This window comes from Schistocerca piceifrons, chromosome 5 (assembly GCF_021461385.2).
Source record: "Schistocerca piceifrons isolate TAMUIC-IGC-003096 chromosome 5, iqSchPice1.1, whole genome shotgun sequence".
NCBI classification, from domain to species: domain Eukaryota; kingdom Metazoa; phylum Arthropoda; class Insecta; order Orthoptera; family Acrididae; genus Schistocerca; species Schistocerca piceifrons.
In genome coordinates this window covers 388506020-388530572 of record NC_060142.1, presented here as the reverse complement: position 1 = coordinate 388530572, position 24553 = coordinate 388506020, and the positions used below count along the sequence as shown (strand labels likewise).

Here is a 24553-nt window from a genome sequence, read left to right as displayed (position 1 = left end):
AATGAGATTTATTATAACACTAGTATAGTCTGCAAAAAATACCAATTTTGTTTTTTTCGATATTAAGTAATTGTCATTCATTGATAGGACCCAAAATTGAACTATGTGGGACTCCCTTTGTAATTTCTACCTAACCAGTAAAATTTTCCACCCCTCCAACATCGTCTGAATTATTCGGCAGAACTATTTGATGTCTGTTTGTTAAGCATGATTTCAGCCAGTTAAGTGTTCAGTCATAAGTTCCACAAAACTTAAGTTTTTCTAATAGTGTCACATGATCTACACAACACCTTGGAAAAAATCATAAAATTACCAAATGGAGATATTTAATTATTTAAGGATTGTAATATTTGGTGAGTGAATGTATAAATAGCGTTATCAGTCAAGCAACCCTTATGGAATCCGAACAGTGATACGTTAAGTAAATTGTTTCTATTAAATGTGAAACTGCTCTTGAGTATTTTACTTTTTGGAATATTTTGGACAAATGTGTCGGTAAGAAAACTGGACAATAATCATTGAAGTCTTTTTTCTCACCTTTCTTATGAAGTGGATGAGTTACGCATCTGAATTGCATATTTCAACTCATCCAGAATAAATTCCCTATGCCAGGACTAAGGACGTTACTTATTAAGTTGGAACAACTTTTCAGAATCCTATTTAAAATTTGATCAACACCACATGAGCTTCTGTTTTTTTTTTAAATTTTCATAATTCTATTAACTTCAGAGAAGGTTGTTCATGCTACCTCTAGCTGCTTAGAGTTGTGTAGAATGACATTTTTCATATATTCTCTACCCTCTTCAACTGAACCACTTAATCTTCTTTCTGCCGCTACATCTAGAAACAGATTTTTACAAGCACTCGCAGCGTGTGAATTATCAGTCACAGCAAAGTCGTATAGTTTAATTGTTACAGTGTTTTGTACACTAACTGGCTGTTCTGTCTCCTGTTTGACAGAATCCTATATAGTGTTAATATTAGTATCTGCATTATTAATTTCTGTCAGGACATATATATTTCTTGACATTTTAATGATTTTTCTTAAAATAATACAGTATTTTTTGTAGTATGCGGTACAAGTAGTGTCAGATCTTGACTGATTTTGGCCTTTATACAGAGTGTTCGGAAATTCCCGTTATAAACTTCTAGGACTTGTAGCGGGGAGTGAGTACATAATATTTTGAATTTCCGGAAACGAACCGTTTTCGTTCTACGGCGGTTTCAATTCAGATGCATATCGCGTCTACGTCTGGTGAGGGAAAAAGTGAAGTCTCAGAGTTGTTAGCCCTAGTATGCAACAGGCAGCATGACATGTGCTACGTCAGACGGTCATCTGATATCAGTTTACGTCTACCTCGCTGCTTTAGTACTATTCTGTACACACAGTATGCTCGGTTCTTTTTTGTTTTGGAGCAATGCAAATTCATAATGTTTCCCTTTTAATACAAACAAATGCCCTTAAATGCTGAATGGATGTTTCGTCATGTTTCCTTTCGAACTATTACATAATAATTGTACTGCGCCGCAGCTAATTCAGTCCCTTAAAGAAAACTGAATCAGTTAAACATCTGATTTGAAACCGTCTTAGAACGGTAACGGTACGTTTCTGGACGTGAGTTTCTGTTCAAAATATTATTTACTCACTCCCCTTTACAAGTCCTGGAAGTTTGTAATGGGAATTTCCGAATACCCTGTATAGACTTGCCTCTTCCTCTTACATGAGAGTTTAATTCCCTTAGTTATCAACAACTTACTTGTTTTTTTTTCTACTAACTTTCTACGAAAAGCAGCTTTCAAATACTGACACAAATATACTGTGGAATAAATCGAATTTGACATTAGCATCTCTTTCCGTATGTACCACATCTCAGACCACCTCTTTTAACTTACTCTCAAAAAACTGTGCCCTGTTCTCATTAACAAGCCTCACTTGTTTGTAGGAAACTGCCTCAGGGGGGTAAAGTGCCATATTCCGTATTTCCATTAATTGTGCATCATGATCAGACACTCCATTGACAGTTGGGTATCCATTAATTATAAGCGTCGTAAGTATCTGCATGGAAAAAATGGAATTCGGTAACTGCATAATACTGCGAAAAAGGACTCCGAAGTCAAACTTATTTAGTATTGCGGACGAATGCATGGCTGGGACTCTTAACCTGTTGTTGTTGTTGTTGTGGTCCCCAGTCCAGAGACTGGTTTGATGCAGCTCTCCATGCTACTCTATCCTGTGCAAGCTTGTTCATCTCCAAGCACCTACTGCAACCTACATCCTTCTGAATCTGCTTAGTGTACTCATCTCCTGGTCTCCCTCTACGATTTTTACCCTCCACGCTGCCCTCCAATACTAAATTGTGATCCCTTGATGCCTCAGAACATGTCCTACCAACCGATCCCTTCTTCTAGTCAAGTTGTGCCACAAATTTCTCTTCTCCCCAAATCTCTTCAATATCTCCTCATTAGATATGTGATCTACCCATCTAATCTTCAACATTCTTCTGTAGCACCACATTTCGAAAGCTTCTATTCTCTTCTTGTCCAAACTATTTATCGTCCATGTTTCACTTCCATACATGGATACACTCCATACAAATACTTTCAGTAACGACTTCCTGACACTTAAATCAATACTCGATGTTAACAAATTTCTCTTCTTCAGAAACGCTTTCCTTGCCATTGCCAGTCAACATTTTATATCCTCTCTACTTTGATCAACATCAGTCATTTTGCTACCCAAATAACAAAACTCATCTACTACTTTGTGTCTCATTCCCTAATCTAATTCCATCAGCATCACCCGACGTAATTCAGCTACAATCCATTATCCTCGTTTTGCTTTTGTTGATGTCCATCTTACATCCTCCTTTCAAGACACTGTCCATTCCGTTCAGCTTCTCTTCCAAGTCCTTTGCTGTCTCTGACAGAATTACAGTGTCATCGGCGAACCTCAATGTTTTTATTTCTTCTCCATGGATTTTAGTTCCTACTCTGAATTTTTCTTTTGTTTCCTTCACTGTTTGTTCAATATACAGATTGAACAACATCGGGGATAGGTTACAATTCGGCTCCCCCCGTCGGAAGTTAGAGTCCTCCCTCGGGAATGGGTGTGTGTGTGTCGTCTTTAGCGCAAGTTATTTTAAGTTAGATTAAGTTGTGTGTAAGCTTAGGGACCGATGACCTCAGCAGTTTGGTCCCATAAGACCTTACCAACAATTTTAATTTCAATAGGCTACGATTCCATTAACTTAGGTGCTCAAAATAAAACACGAGGTAAACGAAATTCTTCTTTCATTGTTTCTCTGGGTGAATTATTCAACCGAGAGTTTTACGTTGCCAGATTAATCTACTTGAGAGGGTCCCCATGACAAACGAGTGATCGTAAGTCAATGGAAATTTGTGGAACACTTGTAGGGATATGCGGAAGAGAAATAACGAATAAACCATTGAAAGAAACACATTTCAATTTCCATTTAAGGTGGTAACATTTGTTAATTGCGCACTATGTTTATGTTCCAGGTTACAAACTTTGCCAAATGCAATGACTATTTGCTTTCACGACAGCTTGGAACTGCACTAGAGATTCAGTTTCACAATTTTTACAACATTTTTCGAACGGTGGACTCTTGCACTGCTTGAAGATCGCATGTTAGATACATCATTGTCAGCCATGGCAACAGTAACTTCAACAATTGGAGGCACAATTGGCCATCGGCCTCTCCCAGGAACAATACCCAAACTGACAATTAATACGGACTACGAATCATGTTCTTCAACCCCGTTGCGGAAACAGGACCTCTCTGTATTCCCTTAATGCGTCGATACTCTGAAAGAGGAGCAGCACTATTACTGTTGTTTTGATAAAACAACTTCAGTAGCAAACAATTGCTCACCTTATCCAGATCAGTGTTGTCTGTCTGCAACTATAAGTCAAGCTGATGCTTGTGTTTCGACCCTATGTCGCCGTACCAATAACAGCGCCTAAAGGCAACTCATGACAAACATAATTAACAACGCAAATCCTGCAGCGCACATCTGAACATTATTCCTACAAAGGTGAGTAAATAGTTTTCCTTCTAGACTGGCTCAAGAAGCGAAAGTTTAATTATAACCACCTTGTACTACTCAACAACTGAAGCAAGGAATTATTGTTCTCGTATTTCATATTTCTCTCCATAAACGGGGCTGTACAATAAATAATAAGTAACTACCCAGGAGAGGTGTTTTGTTTCTTTCTTTTTTTTACTTAAATGTACGCCAGTGTAAGTTGAATAACTTTCTGAACTCCACTGATCGGACGCTTCAGACATCCAAATCTGACATTCTTACATTAATGGGATATTTAGTATATAATATGGCTTCAGTCCAGCACTGACAAAGACTTGAACTTAAAAAATTCTTCCTTCACTATTATCCAGAATGGTACGCACTTTCTGGGGATTTCGACTTCAATGGGCTTTCAGCAGAACTAAAAAAGTTGAATGATAAACATCACATTTTCAAATCAAACGTTAAAGCTTTCTTCCTACATTTTCCCTTTATGAAATTTTCGCAGTAGCTTAGAGCCTTTCTTTGGAGTGTGTATACAACATCACAAATCCTTTGCTCTCGTAGACATTAGGGTTAGTGGTAAAGTATTATCACCTCAAAAAACGAAGCTGTGACCATGAAATGTGGTGATGGTGATTCTCCTCTTCTGCATATTGACCCTTCAATATGACAATTTTTTCCAATGATGGATGACTTTGTTGGAGACCTCGGCAGTAGCAGTATGCATTTTGAATGGTCAGGAATGCCCACTCTGCAAATACTTGCCGAGCAATGGTTTCTTCATCCAAGAAAATAGCAGTTTACTGTGGGCCATGTTTACTGAACACAGGAGGTGAGATAAAATCTGACAGTGCATAGAATCAGCAGGTGTGATTGCCCTGTGCAGAATGAGCTGTCGCATTGTCGTGGACAGCTTCCTGCGCCTGTGACGATTCGTCTTGATAGACTCCCACGACCTCGTCAAGAGATTCGGTAGTATACTCCTGTGACAGTTAGCCCGTTATGTGTATAATGTTATCACCACACCATGGTTCTCCCAAAAAACATGCAGTATCACGTCGTCCGATGATGTTTGGGTCTTCGCCTACTACAGTGGTGGTGAATCTGTATGTTTCCTGTCCTCCCTTTGTTTCTAGATCATAGCGGTATACTCAGCACTCATCCATGGTGATAAGGCGGTTAAAGAAGTCATCTTGATTGGACTGACAGAGCTGCAACATTTCTGCTGTTGCTACGGTTCGGCGTTCTTTTTGATTCTGTAAGCAGTCGTGGAACCTTGCGTACAGCGACCTTTGTCATTTTCAAAATGTCGTGCGTGATAATGTCAACATCATGGCTTAGCTACTAAGGTTTGCCATGAAGGCACCCATGAGGGAGGCGACCATGATGAATAAGTTACGTTGTTTGAAGTGTGCTCAACTGGTCGTACATGAAGGAACTGTACACCAGAGAAAACTAGAAACCAGTACTTCCTCATTTATTAACCCATTTATTTTGCGTTTCGGTGTTATCCATCATCAGAATCTGTACATAAAAAACAGATACGTATTTAATACAATGTATGGAGAAACTTAAGACTAGCATATAGCAAACAGTATGTGCGTCAATTAATTACAGATAAGGCACATGTAGCAAAGTGTATCCACACAACACATGAAGACTGCAAATACCCATCATTTTTCAAAATAATACCTACTCTGGCTCAGATAAAAACCAGAGGAGCACATAATTACATGACTGACTTGCAACGGACATGAACAGAGTGACAGAATGCTGATTGCGAGTACGGAACACAACCTGCGACGAGCTTAGAGACAGAAGTGGACCTGATCATCATTTTGCAAGGCAATGCTCAAGCACGTACAGTGCAAGCTGTTACTGATTTGCTTGACTGATGGGGCTGCTAAGTGCTATGCCACCTACTGCACTCCCCTGACTTAAGCCCTCGTGAGTTCAATTCGATTTCTAAACTGAAGGAAACCCTTCACGGTATTCGCTTCAGAACTGTTACAAATTCGTCGGGCAGTAGACCGCGCCGCTCGAACTGTCAACACAACTGGCACTGCTAAGAGTATCCTACGACTTCCACATCGCTGGCAACGGGTTATACGCTATGCTGGTGACTACTTTGGAGCTCAGTAAAGCTTTGGAACACGTACCTATTTTGTACGAACTGTAGATAAATAGTTGCCACTATTAAAGTTCCTACCGTTGTAGTTATAAATAGTTCAATGTGTTACTCTTGTTGTTCTCGGGCGCGGCCGGTTGTCAGCATGAATGTATTGTGGCACCACATAGTGACCATGCAACTGTACCTCCAACTGTACCTCCCTGTACTCACAATCAGCATTCTGTCAGTCTGTTCATGTCCGTTGCAAGTCAGTCATGTAACAATGTACTCCTCTGGTTTTTATCTGAAACACGGTTCGTATTCTTTTGTAACTTATGGATGTTTCTAGGCTTCATATGTTGTGTAGATACATTTTGCTACATGTGTCTTGAAGCACATTCTGTTTGCTATATGCTAGTCTTTAGTGCCTCCATACATTTGTAATACATATGTATCCATTTATATATACATATTTTGATGATGGCTAACGTCGCAACGCGAAAAAATGAATTAATAAATGAAGGAATACTGGTTTCTAGTTTTCTCTGCATCACATTTCTTTCAATTTAACAAATTGCAAACCACGGAAATAATTTTTTTAAGTTAGGTTTTCTATGCTTTTCCTAAGTCTCTTGCGGTAAATGGCGAAATGGTTCCCTTCCCTGTGCTCCCCAATCCGAGATACATTTGCATAAACAACTTCTACACTGATTTTTAGTGTGTGTTCAGGATGGATCACGCTAGACTGTGTCACTTGAGTGATTCTGATTAGGAATTACTTGCAATTCGTTTCCACTTTGAGTACAGCAGATCAGTGCTACAACTATGAAAACTATAGACGTTGAACATTAATATAACCGACAAACTCCAGGGAAGGATTCCTGACTGCAAACAGAGGAAAAAATCAATATAACTACAAGTCTCAAATACACACTGTTCTTGTTTGCACGATTCTAATTATTTTGTGTATGTAACTGTATCATGAAATGGTTTGTACAATCATAATCACCTCCTATTGTAGACAAATGAAAGCATAATATTTCAAGATTATGTGCTGCAACGTAACCATATAACACATAGGGAAATTCAGAGACACATACTTGTATCAGATTGCTTCTGGCTGCAGTTTTCGTTGGCAGATTCGTTGCCTCGCAGTTGCATGAGTAAATGTATGAAATCCGCCCTCGACGTCCCGTGAGTATCTCGATCGTGCATCGTGTTCTTCACTAAACTCGTGAAGTAATTGTCCACATCAGCAGGCACCGAACGGATCTGCAATTAAAAATAAGATCTATATGGTTGTTTGAGACAATTTCAACTTTCATAGCAACTACAAAAACTACTACAAAATGCAGGAACAGAAACTGTTATCTAAATCACCATTGTCAGACAGTGGCAAATATCTGAGCAGCATAATTTCGTATTACACCAGGAATGATAAACAACGAACAGAATCTAGACGATATATTAGATCTGTAGAATAATGGTACGCTTGGAACGAATCATGAAAGTACTTTCAATGCAAACCAGCCATAAATCATACTTCACAGACTGAAGTCATCAAATCAGTCACAAGGACTTACGTCTGGGGAGTATGGTGGATGGTACAGTACTGCCCAGTCCCATCGACCGAACAGAGCAGCCACAGCTTGCACTGTATGCGCCCGCGCATTGAGCAAAATGATGGGTGGGTTGCGCAGAAACTGTCGCCGCTTCTTTTGCAAAGCTGATCGCAGGTGATGCTCCAAAAACGATCAGTAATACTGTGCACTGACGGTGGCATTAGCCTCAGAACTGTTCCAGAGATTCGACAGGAAGTAGACCGCTCCATTCGCACCATCAACAGAACAGGCTCTGCCAACGGTATACTACGCCTTCCAGACCGCCGGCAACGGGTTCTACACAACGCTGTTGTTACAGATTTCATCCTCACCACAGCCGGAGTAACCTTCAGCGTCACGAAACCAGGAAAGCGGCCGTGGGCGGAATATGTGGGGAAAAATACAAGAGATTAAGCTACATTTTAAAAAATGGCGAGCTAATATCATACAGGAAAATCCTTAGACTTATGTGGTTACCAGAATAGAGCAAAGAGAGCATAAATTGCTTCATTTCATTGTGTTTCGAGTCATTAATGACTTATTTAAAGAAACACAGTTGCAAGAAGTCTCACACTGACAGATCATTCAGGGATACCAGCAGATGTAAGAAATAGTATAACAGTAAAATGTGTTGCAATGTGTTGCAATGTGTGCAAAAGATGTGAGAATTTTTAATGCTGTCCCTGGTGACTGTTTTAAAAAACTAGGCCAAGAAGGTCTAGGAGCACATTATGGACAAGTCAGCGTTTCAGATGTCATGCTGCATCCCTCTACTATAAGCAGACATGTCAAAGAACAGGTTGTGCAATTTGAATCAGAGTAACTCCTTCCGTTATTACGGCAGTTAGTATAAAACATAGCAGTGAGAGATGACATACGGGCTGATTCACATAATCAAATGCAGTATTTGACGCTTACAGCTTATTACATAAACACAGATTGGTCTCTAGTGAATAATGTTTTGTTTACAACTAAATTCCTGGACATCAAAAAGATCGAGGCAAATATTAAAAATGAAACACAAGTGAGTATGATTGACTGGAAGATTCTGTTCACCACGTTGCATAATATTGTGCCAATATAATAAAAGCTTTGAAAAACAGCGAAAGCTTATTTGTGCTGCACATTGTATCAACACAGAGGGTAGCCACACTTTCAATGAAGGTAGATTGTTGTTAAATAATGCCGAACATCGCCGCAACAATAAATACTCCCAAATTCATTCTACAGCACATGAGGAAAAGTGATCTTCTTTGAAAAAACAGGTCAGCACACATTGGAATAGCTTGTACACTGTGCTTGAATCGTTACACACTCAGTACAACGAAGTTGTTACTTTAGTGACGGAAAAGAATTCCGCTCACAGATTACAGGGACATAATAATGAACTTCCAGGAAGAACTGCGGGTTTCCTGGAACCATTTATAGAAACCACAGGTAAATAAGTAGGCGGGAAAGAACGTAACAATCGTTAATACTTCTTTGGTTTGGCAGCGTCAATGAAAAGGATTGTGAAGAGATTTAAATTACCGCAGTTACAGTAAGATACTAGGCAAGGATGGATTTGTAACTAACTAGCCTAACTGATGTATTCAGGCACTTGTATTTTTTAACAGGAATCACAAGAGATTAAAAACCAAAGCCAGACTTTTACGCCTGAGACATTTGTAATTACTTCCAAACATAAAACTGTCATGTTCCTTTTTGCCGTCTTTCCGAGATATCAATATGCTTGACAAAAATGTAAAGCAGGAAATTCTTAGCAGTGTGCGATAAAAGTGCGCTACCTTTGCAGGTACTATATGCAGTCATTAATGTAATCATTTACTTATAATTGGGGCATAGTGTCTTATAGCCAAACGAAAGTATTATAGTTAGTGTATTATTTTATCGAAGCAAAACACATTTTTTTCGGGTACACCATCATACAGTTCTGTCACTTCTCTCTTTGTTGTTCCTTAACATAGAACCTTCAAGGACAGTGTCATCGCCGCACACACACACACACACACACACACACACACACAGAGAGAGAGAGAGAGGGAGGGAGAGAGAGAGAGGGAGGGAGAGAGAGAGAGGGAGGGAGAGAGAGAGAGGGAGGGAGAGAGAGAGAGGGAGGGAGAGAGGGAGAGAGAGAGAGGGAGGGAGAGAGAGAGAGAGGGGGGGGAAGGGGAAGGGGGAGGGGGAGATCGTTTCAAAGATTGGAAGAATAACACAATTTCTGCTGCAAATGAAGTAGATATCCATATTTTAATGGACACTGGAAATGATGATTACGTGTTAAAATGGTTCTGCGGACATGAAAGGGAACTACCAGTGATGGCTGCAGTTACATGCCATACTACACTACTGTCCATTTAAATTGCTACACCACGAAGATGACGTGTTACAGATGCGGAATTTAACCGACAGGAAGAAGATGCTGTGATATACAAATGATTAGCTTTTCAGAGCATTCACACAAGACTGGCGCCGGTGGCAACACCTACAACGTGCTGCCATGAGGAAAGTTTCCAACCGATTTCTCATACACAAACAGCAGTTGACCGGCGTTGCCTAGTGAAACGTTGTTGTGATGCCTCGTGTAAGGAGGAGAATGCGTGCCATCACGTTTCCGACATTGATAAAGGTCGGATTGTAGCCTATAGCGACTGCGGTTCATCGTATCGCGACATTGCTGTTCGCGTTGGTCGAGATCCAATGACTGTTAGCAGAATATGGAATCGGTGGGTTCAGGAGGGTAATACGGAACGCCGTGCTGGATCCCAACGACCTCGTATCACTAGCAGTTGAGATGACAGGCATCTTACCTGCATGGCTGTAATGGATCGTGCAGCCACGTCTCGATCCCTGAGTCAACAGATGGGGGGACGTTAACAAGACAACAGCCATCTGCACGAACAGTTCGACGACGTTTGCAGCAGCATGGACTATCAGCTCGGAGACCATGGCTGCGGTTACCCTTAACGCTGCATCACAGACAGGAGCGCTTGTGATGGTGTACTCGATGACGAACCTGGGTGCACGAATGGCAAAACCTCATTTTTTCGGATGAGTCCAAGTTCTGTTTACAGCATCATGATGGTCGCATCCGTATTTGGCGACATCGCGGTGAACGCACATTGGAAGCGTGTATTCGTCATCGCCATACTGGCGTATCACCCTACGTGATGATATGGGGTACCATTGGTTACACGTCTCTGTCACCTCTTGTTCGCATTGACTGCACTTTGAACAGTGGACGCTACGTTTCAGATGTGTTACGACCCGTGGCTCTACCCTTCGTTCGAACCCTGCGAAACCCTACATTTCAGCAGGATAATGCACGACCGCATGTTGCAGGTCCTGTACAGGCCTTTCTGGATACAGAAAATGTTCGACTGCTGCCCTGGTCAGCACATTCTCCAGATCTCTCACCAACCGAAAACGTCTGCTGACTGGTGGCTGAGCAACTGGCTCGTCACAATACGCCAGTCATCATTCTTGATGATCTGTGGTATCGTGTTGAAGCTGCATGGGCAGCTGTACCTGTACACGCCATCCAAGCTCTGTTTGACTCAATGCCCAGGCGTATCAAGGCCGTTATTACGGCCAGAGGTGGTTGTTCTGGGTACTGATTTCTCAGGATCTATGCACCCAGATTGCATGAAAATGTAATCACTGTCAGTTCTAGTATAATATATTTGTCCAATGAATACCCGTTTATCATCTGCATTTCTTCTTGGTGTAGCAATTTTAATGGCCAGTAGTGTATCGTATCCCTGCAGCAAGTGCATCTAGTGAACAGATCTATAGATTTTAGAAAAGCTGGCATGTTATTGAATCGGCGCAACCACTGCGTCATTTATCTACTGCTCATCAACAGTAACTATAAACTTTCTTGAAGTGAAAAGTGTGAAAAGTCACAGCTGTGAATCTATAATGTTCTTCGTGTGCTTTCTTAATAAAAATAGTCGTCTCCTTGGCATCAGGAATAATGTTTATTTAAAGTGTATATAGTTTCTTGTTACTGACAAGCAGAATACATTTTCTCTTTGGAATGAGTCTTTTCTGTGCTTGTGCTGAATATCAAATTATTTTCCACGAACTGTATGAAATTAACTGTGTCACGTAAGCATTCATGGAAACATTACTTTTGCACCAAAAAAGGGAGACAAAGAAAGAAACGAAGAGAGAAAAGAAAAAAAGAAAGAATGAAGAGAGACAGAGGGAGAGGAACAGAGGTAGGGAGGCAGGGAGAAAGAGAGCAGTTGTGTTCGTGCAGTGCGCCGAGATGAGGCGACGTGTCAGCGAAGACCATTCGTACTCAGTTATTCACATATCTTGAATTCGGACATCAAATATGGTGCGAGGTGACTGAGCCGAATCTTGTGGGACGGACACGAGCGGCTCGGTCTCCCTTCAGCAGGCGAGCTGTAACCGTTCGAAAACACATTGATCAGCCAAAACAATAATACTACCACTGCCCACGGCGACACTGGGTCCCGCCTGGTTGTCACAGCGGGCACGTGACGCGGTAAGAAAAGCACGTAAGCGTATCAGACACGGACGGGGGATCACCCTATCTAAGATACGAGCTGCAAATGGGAAAATTCATTGAGATAAGCGACTTTGGCAAAAGGCAAGCTATTATTACGCAGACCCTGTGAACGAGCATCTCTAAAACGACGAAGCTGGTCGAATATCACGTGCTACTGTCGTGAGCATCTACGGAAAGAGGTAGAAGAACGATGAAACTACCGTTAGGCGCTAAATGGTTGGATGTCCAAGACTTTTCGCACAACGTGGGATCCGAAGGCTTGTCTGCTCTTTAAAGTAGAATAGATGGTCATATGTGGCATCTCTGCCGAAAGAGCACAATGCTGAAACACGCATAAGTGTTTCGGAGCACACCGTTCATCGTTCATTGTTGAACATGGAGCTTCGCAGCAGACCACATCTAAGTGTTCACATATCTACCCAACGACATTGCCAATTACGATTGCAGTAGACACGGGACCACCGGGATTTGACCGTCGAATAACGAAAACGTGTCGGCTCTTCGGATGAATCATATTTTTGCTACATTAGGTCGATGGTCGTCTCCACAAACGCCGTCATCGAGGTGAACGGCGGTTCGAAACGTGCAGTGCGAGGCCGACACAGGCTGGTGGGAGAAGTATTTTGCTATGGGAGACGTTCTTTTGCGTTTGGATGGGACTTGTGGTAATAATCGAAGACACGCTGACAGCTGCGAACCATCTTCATCCCCGACGGCGATGTCATCTTTTAGCAAAATAATTTTCTGTGTCTCGGAGAAAGGACTGTGCTATAGTGACTCAAGGAGAATTATAGTGAACTCACACTGATGACTCGGCGACCGAATTCGTCTAATGTAAATCCCATTAGAATCCATGTGAGTCGCTATCGGGCGCCACCACGTGTAAGCAAATCAGCGGCCCTTTATTTACGTGAATTACATGGCCTCTGCGTAGACATCTAACGCCACCTATCTCCATAAACCTACCAATGGACTGTCGGATTGTTGATACGCAGAATCAGAATGTATTTCGTTTCAAAGAGCCTTGTAGCACTCTGCTGTCGACACCACACCCATGACGGAAATGGAGAAGAAGCGGCCTTACTGGGTCACCGATGATGTTGAAACACACATCCTGGTTCATGTTTCTGACTGAATGTGCCAAAGTCATGGTACGAAGAACACCCCTAAAACAGCACAATATATTCTCTGGCCTGAACTACATTATCCACACATCTACACCTACATCCATACTCCGCAATCCACCTGACGGTGTGTGGTTGAGAGTACCTTGAGTGCCTCTATCGGTTCGCCCTTCTGTTACAGTCTCGTATTGTTCGTGGAAAGAAAGACTGTCGGTATGCCTCTGCGTGGACTCTAATCTCTCTGATTTAATCCTCATGGTCTCTTCGCGAGATATACGTAGGAGGAAGCAATATACTGCTTGACTCCTCGGTGAAGGTATGTTCTCGAAACTCCAACAAAAGCCCTTACGAGCTACTGAGCGTCTCTCCTGCAGAGTCTTCCACTGGAGTTTATCTATCATCTCCGTAACGCTTTTGCGATTACTAAATGATCCTGTAACGAAGCGCGCCGCTCTCCGTTGGATCTTCTCTATCTCTTCTATCAACCCTATCTCGTACGGATCCCACACTAGTGAGCAATATTCAAGCAGTGGGCAAAAAAGTGTACTGTAACCTACTTCCTTTATTTTCGGATTGCATTTCCTTAGGATTCTTCCAATGAATCTCAGTCTGGCATCTGCTTTACCGACGATCAACTTTATATGATCATTCCATTTTAAATCACTCCTAATGCGTACTCCCAGATAATTTATGGAATTAACTGCTTCCAGTTGCTGACCCGCTATATTGTAGCTAAATGATAAAGGATCTTTCTTTCTATGTATTCTCAGCACATTACACTTGTCTACATTGAGATTCAATTGCCATTCCCTGCACCATGCGTCAATTCGTTGCAGATCCTCCTGCATTTCCGTACAATTTTACATTGTTACAACCTCTCGATATACCACAGCATCATCCGCAAAAAGCCTCAGTGAACTTCCGATGTTATCCGCAAGGTCATTTTTGTATATTGTGAATAGCAGCGGTCCTACGACACTCCCCTGCGGCACACCTGAAATCACTCTTACTTCGGAAGACTTCTCTCCATTGAGAATGACATGCAGGTTGAAAGCCACATTCGGATGTCGGTGCACTCAACGACTTGCCTCAGTTAAAAAGAGGCAGAACAGAAACAGCCATATCACACTACACGCGTATAATCAGCTACTGACCTGTTTCTGTGCTGTTCGGTCCGCTGAGGGCTCGTACTGTGAGCAATGGCCATTTGCGAGGCACCCAGCTCCAGCTGTCCACTGCGGGCAATTGCCTTCGCAACGTTCGTTCGGAAACTGGTTGAGATGAACCTACATCCACTGAAAGCAGAAACTTCTGTCGCATTTGAAACCGATTATAATAGACCAGGCGTGGCGGTTAGGATATCTCTATCACCACTGTTCTTACGTCATAGTATATGCCTAAAACTGGTGTGCAGTAGACTCGATGGCCAGTCCGCGTTTATAGGCCATCAAATATGGCAGCTTCATTCACGATGAGGTCAGGGGCATGTTCCAACAGGATAGCGTCTTCCTACATTTCTGTCCCGCATTCACATCGACCCATCTTAGTGCACTCATTCCATACCACAGACCGGCGAATGCACGCTACTTCACTGCTTCGGTTGGTTGGTTTGTGGGGCGCTCAACATCGATTTCATCAGCGTTCGCTGCTTCATCAGTGGAGGGTCACGTGACTGCTTTATACCAGTTCTGCATCATATAAGGCTCTCGAAAGCAATGTGATTCCTCTTTTAATGTGATGACTAATATTTTATACGATGAAGTAGAGGTTACAAGAGACAAATAGAACCTTTAGAGGGATACAAGACGAACTGATAATAAAAAATGAATTTAATAAGGTCTTACCAGAAATAAGCAACGTGAGGATTTACCGTCCTGTGACTGGATGGCGCTTACGTAGCTGGACGTGCTTCCTGCTAGCTGTTATCACTTCTCGTCGAGGCTGACAAGTACTCACTTCTCGTTGAGACATGGCAAAACCCATTTCTAGCCAAGACCCAGTGGCATTCATTTCCCTTGGAGGCTTGATGGACAGTGGTAAGCCGTTTTGTCAAGTGGTAACAATGTTGGAACTCGATTCTCCCCGCGAGGAGTGATAACCTTCCTATTTCAGCAGCAATTGTAAAATGTTTATGTGTAGGCGCACAAAGACATATCTATTGTTACAGTATTGTATTAAACGTGCTGAAGTAAGAGATATTGTTCTAATATTATGTTATTTTAATATACGTAGATATTTAAGGAAAATAATAAACGCCTGTACATTTAAGTAATCAAGTTCTTCGTCGAAGAGTCCAAATTTCTAGCAACCTGTTTGTAATCTGGATTAATACTGTTTCTAATCGTATTTTCAGGCAACTCCCATGTCAACTGTTGCGAACAGAGGCTAACTAAGATACGTCTTTATGCCGTCGGCACACGAACCGTGCATTCGATCGTTGAGCGTGCCGAGTTTCTGACGTCATAGCGTGGAAAGCACACATTAGAGAGTCGTTCCGAACGTGCAGAGCAACATCCAGCACGTCATATATTCTGGACATGTATTTGAACGTCGACCAAAGAGATTGAAGAACGCCACCTACGTCATTGACATGCCATCTCTCTCCAGTGCCGAGCCGCGAGACGTGATATTAGCTTGCAGTTGAAGCCCATACGTGTTCATGCCGTTTCTAAGCATCCGTCGATAATTGCAAGACTGGTTTTAATAAAATGACGGGAGACATCGTATTGACAGTTACAAAATTAGTGTTAGTTCCGTCTTATGAAACTTTGTCTTTTTAAGGCCACAACACATCGAGTATCCTTAAAAAACGCGTTTTTCTTGGTACAATTTGTAATAATTAAATGTCAGTTAATAACATATCTACGATTAAAGCTTGGTATGATGCGGAGTATGGTCGCACATCAATGCGTGATAAGTAGAGGTGTAGAATTATAAGGTGTCACGTAATGTGTTTTTACTTTGCACTGAATACCAACATTTTGTTGTTAACCTTTGCGTTTTCGAAAAGATGCTGATACTTTCATATCAGTTTCATGAAAGTATATTCTATAACATCCGATGTTTCTCAGGAGTGAGTTTGTTCCACTAGCTTAACCTACAAGACAGCTTGCACCAAATGTAGTAAGACATTTCGCACATTCGTATTTTAAGTTTTGTATTTCATTTGTTGTAAAGATTCTGCTATGAATAATAACAGTGATCAAGTAAGAATGGTGTTAGAATTTTACTAAAAAGTGGGGGCGATGAAGTAATTCTTATGTTATGTGGATAACTATTGTAAATTTGTCCCGGGTTCGAATCCCGGCCGGGTTGGGAATTTTCTCTGCCCGGGGACTGGGCGTTTGTGTTGTCTAAAGACCGATGGCCTCAGCAGTTTGGTCCCATAGAAGCATTTTTTTTAAAGAAAAGAAAAAAAGAAAAAAGAAACCATGACTAGCATATGAACAAGGGAGGAAATGTGCGTTTTCGAGCAATGTAGGAATTTTACGCCAATGTAGGGATTTGCGTGCCAGCTGGAGCACGTTGCAACCGCGTATACCACGTTGAGGTACACGTACCGTATGCAAAAGTCGCATCGTTTCTGAGCGTTCAGTAGCATGCTGAGCTAGCTACGCTCAACGTTGACTTTCGAAAGCGGGGTCCGTGTGCCAACGGCTTTACGCTCAGAAAGCAGATCTACACGTCAAGAGTGTTACGTTAACAGGTTATTTAATAGCTATTACGTAGAACAGTTTCTTAATTACGACTAGAAAATGAAGTTTCTGCGATACTTTTACTAACAACCGGTTTCCGTCTAATGCTCACGTCCTCACACAAAATTATCACCGTTCAAAGTGAATATCCACTGGGGGACTGTGCGAAAGCACTCTGACGCACAATATTAGAAAGCAAAAAGAGTTTGCAGAGTGGTTCACACGCACGATAATATTGTCTCACGTCGGCCTTGTAAACCAAAAACCGGTTAACTGGGTAGATAAATGCTGTGTAAGACTTGTTTTCCTTTTTTTACAGGACTTCCCTGTCGTAGTTTAGAGCCTTTCGACGTATGTTACTTAAGCGTTTGAGTTATCGCAAGTCTCTTGTTTCCGTATCTTTTTTAAGTATTCTGTTAACTGTGTATAGAGTGACTTGTTCCATATTCAGGTAGGTTTTCCTCATACTGAACCTGACAAAATATCTGAATTCCCATGAGTTGCTGAGAAGCACCCACGAACTCATATGAATGCTAATGCAAGGTGTTTACGAAAGGTAAATGCAAGGATTGTCAACGGCCTTGCCGCAGTGGTAACATCTGTTCCCGATCACCGAAGTTAGCGCTGTCGGGCTGGGCTAGCACTTGGTCTGTCGAGCGCTGTTGGCAAGCGGCTTGCACTCAGCCCGTGGCAAACTGAGGAGTGCTTGATTGAGAAGTAGCGGCTCCGGTCTCGTAAACTGACATGCGGTGGGTGGCGGAGGGGGGGAGGGGGGGGAAGAGGTGTGCTGACCACATGACCCTCCACAGCCGCATCCGGTGACGGGCTAAAGCCGTCGGCACACGGACCGTGCTGTCGAACGTCAACGTTCAGCGTGCTAAGTTCTAAGTTCAACGTGCTGCTGAACGCTCAGAAACGATGCGACTTGTGCATACGATACGTGGGCCCCAACGTGGTACAGGCGATCGCAACGCACTCCGGCGGCAGTTGCGGGAAGTTTCTAGTTCGTAAATCACACTGTTTACTAAACAGGCGCGCGTAAAATTCCCATGTTAGCTCTATTAAAACGCACATTTCCTCCATTATCCACGAAAAGGAAAGTACCATGTCCAACCAATAAGGACACAGGCTTATAAAAGTTCCATTACAAACAGTGCGATACAAATTTGCAATACTTCTTCACATAAGATAAACATTATTTCATCATTCCCACATTTCAGTAAAACTCTTAAGGTCAGTCTTACTTGATCACTGTCCCTACCCAGTAGCAGAATCTTTACAACAAGTGAATTACGAAGCGTAAAAAAAAGTAGCAAAATAGCTTTACACAAGTAACGCAAGGTGTCCTGTAGATCAAGCCAATCGAACACCCAAAGGTGAACTTATATATACATATCATCAAAAATTATAGTATATACTTATATTAAACTAATAATAAAGTAACAGAACCTAATAAAAACGCAAATGTTAGAAAAAAAATTACCTACTGGTGAGTCGCGAACCACCGCCCAAACATAAAAACTTCTGTGGTTTGTGACGCTACTCACCACGCTAAACGTTTTGTATATCTCTGCTATTCCTATCTTACCAATCTCAGCACTTGCTGAACGCCTTAATCGTAATTATGTTACTAACTGAAATTTAATTATAACAAATTGTACCAAGAACAATGCGTTTTGGATGCATCCTCAGTGCATTGCTGCCTTCAAATAGCATACTCCCGTAATACGCAAGTTACAATAATTCTTTTCCCACGAATATGATGTTTCTCATTATTTTATTGCAACGCATCACACAGTTAACAACGGGTTTTCCAGTGATTCCCGACTTGCTGGTGCTCAGAAACGACATATATACGTGAGGGCTTGAAATGAATGCCAATATGGCGCCTCACAACTTTGTGCTGAAGGGAGATGGCGTCCATGTGCCGTAGGTTGTGCCATCTCATTGGTCAACGCTCAGACGCACGCTCAGAATATCTGACATGCTAGATATTGCTCTGCACGTTCGGAAAGATTCCCGAACGTACTATTCCACGCTATGAGGTCAGAAACTCGGCACGTACAACGCTCAACATTCGGATGCACGGTCCGTGTGCCGACGGCTTAAGACAGAGAGTGACACAGCAGCCGGTCGCTGCCTTTGGGTCTTCGTGGACTGTTCGGACGGAGTTTAGTTAAATGTAAGTAATGGCAAATACGGTAGCGAAATATCTTCGTGCAACAAAATTACATGTAGATATAAATTGCTGTGGTAACTCATCAACCGAATTTACATCTATCTATCTTCTATCTATCCTCTCAGTGATCGCAGGCAATGTAGACCACGCGCTGCATCAACGATCGGCTTCCACCGCCTTCTATCTCTCGCTGCCTCTCTTCACCCTGCAGAAATTCCTAATGCTGCGATGTCCTTCTCTTTGTCATCTTTCCACCTTGTTCGAGGTCGGCCCAATGGTCTTGTTGCCTGGAGAGTTCCTTCAAATGCTTTCTTGGTGATCCTGTTGTTTCCCATTCTGGCCACATGTCCAGCCCATTGCAGTCTCCTACTTTTTAATTTCTGGATGATAGTGGATTGCTTCATTAACTGATAAATTTCTTTGTTCTTTCGAATTCTCCATGCACCATTCATCAACACAGGTCCCCAGATTTTTCTCATTACTTTTCTTTCGAAAACATTCAGTTTTTCTCTTTCATTCTTTGTAAGCGTCCAGCTATCTGAGCTGTATAGTATTATGGGGCAGATAATAGTGTTGTGGTGACTGACAAAGCTTTGCTTTTGAGTGGGTTGCTTAGTGAGTACAGACATCTTGACCCTGAGGCTATTCTTTCATTTATATCCATTGTTATGATATTTTTACTGTTGAAACGTGATCCAAGGTATTTAAACTGAAGAACTTTTCTGAATTTAGAATACTGGTCAATTTCAAAGTAAGGATTTGGGTTTATGACTCGACCTGTTTCCATATATTCGGTTTTCTCTTGGTTAATCAAAAGCCGGATTTTGCTGGTGCTGTGCCTGAGAGATCTGTACATGTCTTTCAGTTCTTCTTCAGTTTCACTCAGGAACACTATATCATCTGCATAAGCCAGGAGTTTTACTTCACTGTGTTCGAATCGGAGACCATTGTATAGATGTAAATTACTCTCCCGAACCCCTTTCTCTAATGCAACGTTGAAGAGGACACATGAAAGAGCGTCTCCCTGTCGTAAGCCTGTTTTAATTGGAAAGGTGGGGGATATGGATCCTCTGAACTTCACTGCTGCCTGGGAACCATCCATGCACAGTTGTACCATCCTAATGATTTTACTGGGTATACTAAATTCTCGTAATGTGTTGTAGAGGTTACTTCTGTGGATGCTGTCGTAGGCTCGCTGGAAGTCAATGAAGGGACAGTGGATGTTTTTGTTAAATTCCCAGTATTTCTCAAAGATTTGTCGTATAGTAAACAAATTATCAGTTATGGAACGGTTTGTTCGAAATCCAGCCTGGTAATCTTGAATAATGGCTGGTTCAAATGGCTCTGAGCACTATGGGACTTAACAGCTATGGTCAGCAGTCCCCTAGAACTTAGAACTACTTAAACCTAACTAATCTAAGGACATCACACAACACCCAGTCATCACGTGGCAGAGAAAATCCCTGACCCCGCCGGGAATCGAACCTGGGCGCGGGAAGCGAGAACGCTACCGCACGACCACGAGCTACGGACTCTTGAATAATGTTTCCTGCGTAAGGTTTAAGTTTTTCCAGAATGGTCATTGACAAGATTTTGTATGTTATGTTCAGCAAACTGATTCCTTTGTAGTTACCATATTCCATTCTGTTTCCTTTCTTGTGTATGGGACAAATTTACATCAACATAATTGAGTTGCAGATGATAAGCTACCAGTTTTCCATAATGTACAGGCCTTCATAGCCTCGTAATGTAAAATTAAGGTAATGACAACAACAAACAAAACATATTTAGACCTAATTTTCGCAGATTAATTATCATTTGAAACATGTTCACGTTTCACAGACTGGAATAAAGAAAACCCACTGACGACGGCACAAGGACGCTGAAACATGTCTGGGTCTACATAGAAAAACAGTGTTTTGTATAGCAGGCGGACCTTACATCCAGTAATTTTATCTGCAAACACAGCTAATGCAAGATCAGCGGATACAGCTGAGGAATGAACTATGTACATAGCTCCGCAGAAAGAGTACTGTGTATTAAGATTACCTGTCTAAATAAATATTGCTTTCACTTCCTATTTTCTAAGCTACAGAAGTAAACACCTTATCTGAAACTACCTGTATACAGGATCAGCATTAATAAAACCGCCACCATGGGATTGAAGGTAATAGGGATAGTAGCGGCTGCCATGCAGGATAAATATAATCATACTTTGACTTAGCCGGCCGGAGTGGCTGAGCGGTTCTAGGCGCTACAGTCTGGAACCGCGCGACCGCTACGGTCGCAGGTTCGAATCGTGCCTCAGGCATGGATGTGTGTGCTATCCTTAGGTTAGTTAGGTTTAAGTAGTTCTAAGTTCTAGGGGACTGAAGACCACAGCTGTTAAGTCCCATAGTGCTCAGAGCCATTTGAACCATACTTTGGCTTACACTATGTTGGCGGGACACTTTCCTGGAGCTTGTTCTAGGGTTCGTCTCAATATCCTGCAGGACCCGGTCTTCAAATCCGGTGTACGTGCAGTTCGCCGCCTCCCTGCACGTTCGTCTGTCTAAAAGAACGCATGATCACACAAATGCCCAAAAACGACTTGAAACGTTGTGTGACGTGGTTGGTGTCTGTGAGGGTACTTGTTTTGGCATGGCCATGCTGCGTCTCGACCGTTTCCATCTGCTAGGCCTCACACAAACACCATCTCGGCTTGTTCCTGGCATGAATACCGGAGCATTCTGCTGCTTACAGTACGCTACGTCAATCACACGGCCAGCAACACAGAAGGAACACACGGAACGGGGTCAGAGGATCTGTCATTCGTCAGTGCCATCTGCCGTGGCAACGATGCACTTCCGGACACATGTTCATAGGACCTTTTTTCCTCCATTTCCAGTCAGGACCCAGTACCTGCAGTTTATCGGGTTTATTAATGTTCACGCTGTATATTCGTTAAAACTTATGAAGGTAAAGCTACAGAGAGTGAGACTAACATGAGGAATTGCCAGAAATCGTTCTTCAAGCGCAGTATCTACATCTACATCTACATTTATACTCCGCAAGCCACCCAACGGTGTGTGGTGGAGGGCACTTTACGTGCCACTGTCATTACCTCCCTTTCCTGTTCCAGTCGCGTATGGTTCGCGGGAAGAACAATTGCCGGAAAGCCTCCGTGCGCGCTCTAATCTCTCTAATTCTACATTCGTGATCTCCTCGGGAGGTGTAAGTAGGGGGAAGCAATATATTCGATACCTCTTCCAGAAACGCACCCTCTCGAAACCTGGACAGCAAGCTACACCGCGATGCAGAGCGCCTCTCTTGCAGAGTCTGCCCCTTGAGTTTGCTAAACATCTCCGTAACGCTATCACGCTTACCAAATAACCCTGTGACGAAACGTGCCGCTTTCTTTGGATCTTCTCTATCTCCTCTGTCAATCCGACCTGGTAGGGATCCCACACTGTATAGGTCGAACGAGTGTTTCGTAAGTCACCTCCTTTGTTGATGAACTACATTTTCTAAAGACTCTCACAATGAATCTCAACCTGGCACCCGCCTTACCAACAGTTAATTTTATATGATCATTCCACTTAAAATCGTTCCGTACGCATACTCCCAGATATTTTACAGAAGTAACTGCTACCAGTGTTTGTTCCGCTATCATATAATCATACAATAAAGGATCCTTCTTTCTATGTACTCACAATACATTACATTTGTCTATGTTAAGGGTCAGTTGCCACAACCTGCACTAAGTGCCTATCCGCTGCAGATCTCCCTGCATTTCGCTGTAATTTTCTAATGCTGCAACTTCTCTGTATACTACAGCATCATCCGCGAAAAGCCGCATGGAACTTCCGACACTGAAACAGGAAAAGTGAGGAGGCGGCTCGCCGCACGGAATTAGCCGAGCGGTCTAAGGCGCTGCAGTCACGGACGGTGCGGCTGGTCCCGGCGGAGGTTCGAGTCCTCCCTTGGGCATGGGTGTGTGTGTTTGTCTCTAGGATAATTTAGGTTAAGTAGTGTGTAAGCTTAGGGACTGATGACCTTAGCAGTTAAGTCCCATAAGATTTCACACACATTTGAACATTGTTCAGGAGGCGGCTCGGAGGGTGACTCCGCCAAGCACTGTAATGCAGCTTACGGGGTAGAAATGTAGATGGAGTCGGTCACTTACCCGAAAGATGTTGGCAATGGCAGGGAACATGTCGCAAAACGTTTTGGTGAGCATTTCGCCGGTGGTGGGGTTGAGCAGGCGCTTCCCCCAGTAGCGGAACTCGCCGTCGGGATGTTGCAGGCAGTGCGCCTCCACTCCGAAGGCGCAGCTGGCGATGACGTCGGTGGAGTAGCGAGCCAGCACGTCGCGGAACTCCACCTCCCCGGCGCTGCCCAGCACTTCCAACAACTCACGGCCGCATTTCTCCATAGTCTGCGCAAGCACAGGCACCAACTGCAAAAGTCTCCTCTCTCGCGCTAGAAATAAAACGCCTTGCAGCACCACAACACAGTAGAATAATAATGTTCCCTGCAGTGGGGGACAAAAATACGGAAATACCAAAAACAAAACATACATTGAAGCTCCAAAGAAACTAGTATAGGCATGCGTATTCAAATACAGATATATGTAAATAGGCAGAATACGGTGCTGCGGTCGGCAACGCCTATATAAGACAACAAGTGTCTGGCGCAGTTGTCACCCTTGACCGTCGCCTCTCCTGGACCCCCCATCTCCGGACAATCCAAGCCAAGGCACGCTCCCGACTCAAAGCTTCTTTCTGGCCGCACATAGGGTCTAGACCCCTCCACCATCCTCCACACCTATAAATCCCATGTCCGCCCTATCCTCTGCTAGGCTCATCCCGCCTGGATCTCCGCCCCCCCCTCCCCCCTACCTTTTACAAATCCCTTCAAATCCTAGAACGCCATGCGCTCCGCCTCGCCCATCGCATCCGTCTCCCGCCCCCCACGCGGATTCTATATGACCTTATTCCATTCCCGCAGCTCCTTCTCTTCCTCGAACGGATAGGGATCCTCTACACCTCCCGCAAACTTGATACCCCTCACCCGCTTGTCTCTCCCATCCTCTCCCACCCCTGTCCTCTGCTGCGCCTGCATTCTCACATCCCACCTGCTCTCCATCTCTCCACTCTCCATACCCTCGCCCAAGGTAGCTCCTACCAACTCCCCCTCCCTGATGATGCCCTCATCCCCTCCATGTACCCCTCCTACCAACTTTGATCCTCCTCTACCGCACCCTGTGTTTTTT

At 43.0% G+C, this 24553-nt stretch overlaps 1 protein-coding gene across 1 annotated transcript in view; it reads right to left on the bottom strand.

Annotated features, from left to right (window-relative positions):
* The window catches only part of LOC124798265 (probable cytochrome P450 6a14), a 105584-nt gene that overhangs the window by 48657 nt on the left and 32374 nt on the right, over positions 1-24553 (bottom strand). Inside the window, exons 3-4 of the mRNA XM_047261589.1 lie at positions 23465-23716; positions 7261-7432 (exon numbers count right to left, since the gene is read on the bottom strand). Of these exons, the coding sequence (XP_047117545.1) occupies positions 7261-7432; positions 23465-23716 (424 nt within the window). The remainder of the gene's footprint in view (positions 1-7260; positions 7433-23464; positions 23717-24553) is intronic.